Consider the following 6,000-nt stretch of genomic DNA (forward strand, 5'->3'; position numbering starts at 1 on the left):
CATTTTATCTTTATTATGTTAGTGCTGAGAGGCCAACCAAGAACCCTTCCCTGCTGTTCTAGGCACTGTACAAACAGACGATATCTGTCTGTTGCCAAAGAGATCATGTCATCACAGTGAAAAATGTGAAATCAGACTCAGCCCCCTTCTTCCCTCATGGGTCTGATGAAGTGATGTGTATGATCATTCTCCTGGCACAAAAGTCATCATCTATCATTTTTGCTTGACCAGCACCTGCTCTACTTCTTGGAGAACATTTTCAAAAGAACACAATCAGGGGCAGAGTTGCAAGAGAGCTCAGCGAGCTAGGAGCTGAGCTCTTGAAGTCTGGCTGCCAGTATCACAATAGTACCTGCTGGATGCAGCATTCTTTTGAAAATCTTGCCCCAATAGTAGGCAATGAGCATTTGAAAGTCTGGCCTTGAGTACTTTGGGAAATCTATTCCTTATTTTTCCATCCAGGGAATATTGCTGAGTAAAGAGGTGTGTGGAGATTCCATCTCTTTAGCTTTTTTTGTTCTTAGGGGAGAGTAGGGAAGATAAGTAAAATCTAGGGATAATGTTTTAGATTAATGGGAACCATAGTGTACACCTCTACCCCGATATAACGCTGTCCTCGGGAGCCAAAAAAAAAAAAATCTTACCGCGTTATAGATGGAACTGTGTTATATTGAACTTGCTTTGATCCTCCAGAGTGCGCAGCCCTGCCCCTGAGCACTGCTTTACCACATTATATCTGAATTCGTGTTATATCAGGTCACAGGTATATTGACAGGCATAAGGAAACTAGGTGAAAGGCAATGTAAAGAGGCAGAGTACTCTATAGTACTACCATTCTGCTTAAATTCAAATATCATCGTGCAAACAAACATTCTCTATGACCAACATCGGGGGAGATCAAATCTAACACAACCTCCAGATAGGATACTATGTGACATGGATATGATCTCATCCTGTCCTGCATCATGACAATAGCAGCTGTAAAAAGAAGAACAGGAGTACTTGTGGCACCTTAGAGACTAACAAATTTATTAGAGCATAAGCTTTCGTGGACTACAGCCCACTTCTTCGGATGCTGTATGCTCTAATAAATTTGTTAGTCTCTAAGGTGCCACAAGTACTCCTGTTCTTCTTTTTGCGGATACAGACTAACACGGCTGTTACTCTGAATAGCAGCTGTGTGTCCTATGTGATGTCAAACCCCTAGGAGAAGGAAGAAACTTTGAGGTTGTTTCCAGCCCTCAAACAAACAAGGAAAATGGTGCTCGATTTAGAAGTGCAGACCCAATATAACTATACTGGTGAAGTTGGTGAGAAACTACCCAGAGTTCACACCCTGCCATTGGCAGGGTGTGGATGGGGTGATCTCGGAGTTCTTGTTTTTCCTATCTTGTCTTTACCAATTTCCCACCGCTGTTCCTGCTGAATGTTTCCTGTATCACTCAAATACATACATGACACTTGCCACCTACATGCATAAGTGGAGGGACTACATCCTGCAATCTTCCATTTCAAAAAACACAGATCTCTACCCAGCCAGGCGTTAAAGGAGTATCTCCAGTAGCTCAGCTAGCAAAGCTGATAAACGCATAGATAAGAGTGATATACACTTCAATATTTTGAACTGCAACACTGTCTTTTACTTAAAAAGAACAGGAGTACTTGTGGCACCTTAGAGACTAACAAATTTATTAGAGCATAAGCATATGCATCCGAAGAAGTGGACTGTAGTCCACGAAAGCTTATGCTCTAATAAATTTGTTAGTCTCTAAGGTGCCACAAGTACTCCTGTTCTTTTTGCGGATACAGACTAACACGGCTGCTACTCTGAAACCTGTCTTTTACTGGACAGTAAAAGTGCCACACACATCGGCAATGATGAATAAACAATATATTCTAATCAGTGGAGGAACCAGTACTTGTCACTGGTTACAGTCCTCATATCTGCTTCCCACCATTTTGTTCAAGACTGCAGTTTCCCTGGCAAGGCTGGTTTTATGATCTGTAAGGAATCTGAACTACAGTACTGAGGCAGTGATTTAGACCAACAGTGTCTCCCTCACCTCTAGGCCCCAAAAGTGGAAGCTGGTTTGGTGGCGGTGCAGTGCTTGTGCCTAAGGCTGACCTTGTTCCCTGACTTACTCCCAGATGAGTTTAGCAGATGCTGAACATTAGGATTAGCTTTGTACAGTCATAGGCATGTGTCTGTGCACAGGGAGTGTTTAATTTACACAAAGATGATTTTTTGCATAGGCCTTAACAGGAGTTCGCAGGGAGCTTCTTGTGGGATCCTGCACAATGCACTCTGCTGGCTCTTCCTCAGACAGTGATATGAGAGGCTGGTTTGGGAACGTTTCCTTGGACTCTTCCTGGGATTAGACACTCAGAGTCTAGTCACCAATGGAATAAAGTGGATGGATGCAGTAGGTCACTGGAAACTGCAACATCAGCTGCACCCTGCTGCTTTATTTAGATTTTGCAAATGTAATTCTCTTTAGCTCTCGTTGTTAGGATATAGATATTCAGGTCTGTCTGTAAAGGCCTATACTTTAAGAATTTAGGTGTATTATCACTTAGCTAGTTATAGAGGTATAAAAGAAAGAATCAAAATCACTGTCTGTCTGTTAAAGGGCCTTCTCGTACTGTGACAGTCTGAGGCCCTGTTCTTAGGCTAAGTAAGGCCTTTGGCTATGCAGCAGAGGTAGCCATAAGCTGAGAAGTGACCGGTCACATCCTCACATTCCAAACTAGTCACATGGAAATAAGGTGCTATTGGGCTGTTAGGAATATCAGGACAGAATTGTATTCCTATCACCTCCAGAGAAAGGAAAGAGCCTAGAACATGTAAAAGGAAATTTAGTTTGATAGTTTTCTGTCTGGCAAAAACTTACTTATCAATAGACACAGCTGGAAAACCCTTATGTCTGTATAGATGTAGTTGTGAAATCCTCACTTCTGTATTGTTTTGTATGTTTATTTGCATGGTCTCTGGTTCTGTAATTGTTTCTGTCTGCTGTATAATTAATTTTGTTGGGTGTAAACAATTAAGGTGGTGGAATATAATTGGTTAAATAACCATGTTACAGTATGTTAGGATTGGTTAGTTAAATTTCAGTAAAATGATTGGTTAAGGTATAGCTAAGCAGAACTCAAGTTTTACTATATTGTCTGCAGTCAGTCAGGAAATAAGGGGGGGAATGGGAACAGGGATGGCTCTGTGGTGTCAGAGCTGGGAAGGGGGACACTGAGGAAGGAAACTGGAATCATGCTTGCTGGAAGTTCACCCCAATAAACATCAAGTTGTTTGCGCCTTTGGACTTCAGGTATTGTTGCTCTCTGTTCATGCGAGAAGGACTAGGGAATTGAGAGGGTGAAGGAAAAAGCCCCCTAACACTGGTACTAAGAATTGGAACATGCAAGATGGGAATCCTGAGGGGGCTTAGCTTTTACACTGGGAAGCTTGTGATGTGGAATTCAACTCCAAAGGGGGTGAGGAGAAGCACAGCTCTGATGTGGCGGGAGGATATGTAATAAGGAGCCGATGACCAGGTAGAGTGTGTGTGTGCAATCAGCACCACTAGGAGAGTTGCTGCAGGATAGCAGAGTGTATGTAAAATGGAGAAGGGGTGTGTATGTGTGATGACAGACCTGGTCCCTGAAAAAGGGGGTTGGAGAGGCTGGCTCTGGCAGGGAGGTGTACTAAGAGGGAACTAAGTAAAGGAGACTTAGGGAATGTGCAGGGAGGTCCCCAGGCAAAGGGAGGGAGTTGTCATGATACCATGCCCCCATGCAGCCAAAGAAAGTCATGTCCAATTAAGACTAAATGCTTCCCTCCAATAATCATAACAATCAATAATCCAATTTCCTCTCTAGCCCCATCAACAAATTCTTCCCAGTTCTTCTAGGTTAGATGGATTCCAACCAGTTGCTTCACTCTGCTGAATCTGGATACCAAGGATCTAAGGAATTTACTTAATCCAACCTTGGCCAGAGCAACATCCAGGACTTGCACTAGTAACACTGCTTTCCTTGCTCTGCCACAACTGCACCCGCCCCTCTCAGTCAGGTTTTCACCATGGCACTGGATATCTCAGAAACACGTCCAGGACCAGCCATCCAGCCCCATAGTATAAAACAGTCTGGTTATTGTACAGGGTCCCAGCAAGGGAGGGAGTGAACTTACAGGCAACAACAGAAGGACTGTGCTACAGGGACTTGACAAAATGAATCCAATCAGAGAGGTGGGGAGCTACATTAATCCTTTTGTCATCACCCATCTTCCTAATGCCATAGGTCCTCTTGTCTCTAATTAAATTTTTAGCTGCCTTTATTCTGTGCCATAAGCCACTTACTACCAGCCTCCCTGCCCCCACTTATATCCCATTAGCCTCTCTCCTGGGCTATGAGATTCTTTCATTAATGCCTTTTCTGGTGCACCTCTCCTGTACCATGTTAGCCCCTTTTGCTGCCACAGAACCATATCTGTGTCCTGGCAGCAGTTTCCTGAGAACATTTAGTTCAGTGAACATCAGTCTGCGAGGTAAGGAGGCACATGTCCAAACATGACTGAGGTGTGCCGTGGCATTTCCACGTGCACTCCCACCTAGAACGCTGCTCAGCCAGGAAAGAGTTAAAACAACCACAAAGCAGCCTGCAAGGGAGTGCAACTATCCCATCTGAAAATGGAAAGGTCCCTGGGTGTAACGATTCCCCAATCCTTAGAGTGTATCAAGGAAGGGTGACTTGATCTATCCTGCACTGCCCCGGGAAGGACAAGAGTTTGCACTAGGGGACCTACTAGGTTTTTTGCATCTGGTTTGTGCGGGACTGTACTAGGAACACAGCAAGAGGGAAAGCCCAGAAAAGAAGAGGCTACGTGTTCAGAGGGTGGGACATCGGTCTTGCTCCCTGCCCAGCTTTACATTAGTAACCCCCTGCCGCAGCAGACACACAGTTTGCCCCACAAACATCCAACCCCCTGGGTGACTCGTTCCCACCGTGGGCCCCTGGGGGATGGGGGCAGCAGCAGCAACACCCGGAGGCTCGGCGGTTCTTGTGAAACGGGACAAACAGGGCAGAGGCTCGGCCCAGGGCGAGATGCAGGGGGGTTACCTGCGCCTATTGCGGCGCAAAGCCCGCCAGACTCGCTGGGAGCAGAGCCCCTTTCCTAGGGCTGGGGATCAGCCTTACCAGCACCCCCCACCCCCAGGGGAGCGCAGCCAAGCGCCGGGGGGAGCCAGGCAGGGAGGGGACCCCCGCCTACCTGAGCGCGTGTCGGCCCAGGGCAAGGAGTACTCCAGCAGGGACTTCAGCACTTCGGGAAAGTCCATGGCAGGCGGGACGCCGAGGTTGTCGCAGCCGGACATGCCGTGTCCTGGCGGGGCCCGGTGGGTGCAGAGCGCAGATGGCTCTAATGGGAGTCACGAGAGAAGTTGCGGCCGTGCCCGGCGCGGGATTGGCTGGGCAGATGAGAGCGAGCGAGAGCAGCAGCCTGTCCCAAGCCGACCCTGCCCAGCCCGCCTCGTTCCCGCTCCCCGCCCCCCTGGCCGCTGGTGGAAATGGCCTCCTGACTGGCTGGGCCGGGGCCGCCTGGCAGGATTGGCTGATAGGACCCGCCGCAGCCAACCAGGCTGCAAAGAAGTGGGCCTGTTACCTAACTTTGGGAAAGAAGTCAGCCGCTTCTTGGAAAGATGTTCGGACAAGTAATACACACACTGAGAGCCAGTCACACACACTGAGTGCAAACACACACACAGAGGCAGGTCATCACAGGCACTGAGAGCAAACACACACAGTGGGAAAACATGCACTGAAACTACAGTCACACACACACACACACACACACTGAGACAGAAAGTCAAACATACACACTGATTAAACACACACTGAGAGCAAACGCAATCACACACAGAGAGACAGTGGAGCAGACACTCAGCACCCACATCTGCTAACAAACACACTCAGAGCACATGCACACAGATACAGCATGCAAACACATAC

General features: G+C 47.1%; 1 protein-coding gene across 2 annotated transcripts in view; it reads right to left on the minus strand.

The window, feature by feature from the left end:
* The window catches only part of TEF (TEF transcription factor, PAR bZIP family member), a 20,078-nt gene extending 14,608 nt beyond the window's left edge, over window positions 1–5,470 (minus strand). For both annotated transcript variants that reach the window (XM_054030795.1, XM_054030805.1), the window contains exon 1: window positions 5,264–5,470. In XM_054030795.1, the coding sequence (XP_053886770.1) occupies window positions 5,264–5,366 (103 nt within the window). In that variant the 5' untranslated portion in view covers window positions 5,367–5,470. The remainder of the gene's footprint in view (window positions 1–5,263) is intronic.
* Window positions 5,471–6,000: the final 530 nt, after the last annotated feature.

Source organism: Malaclemys terrapin, chromosome 1 (assembly GCF_027887155.1).
Source record: "Malaclemys terrapin pileata isolate rMalTer1 chromosome 1, rMalTer1.hap1, whole genome shotgun sequence".
Lineage (NCBI taxonomy): Eukaryota > Metazoa > Chordata > Testudines > Emydidae > Malaclemys > Malaclemys terrapin.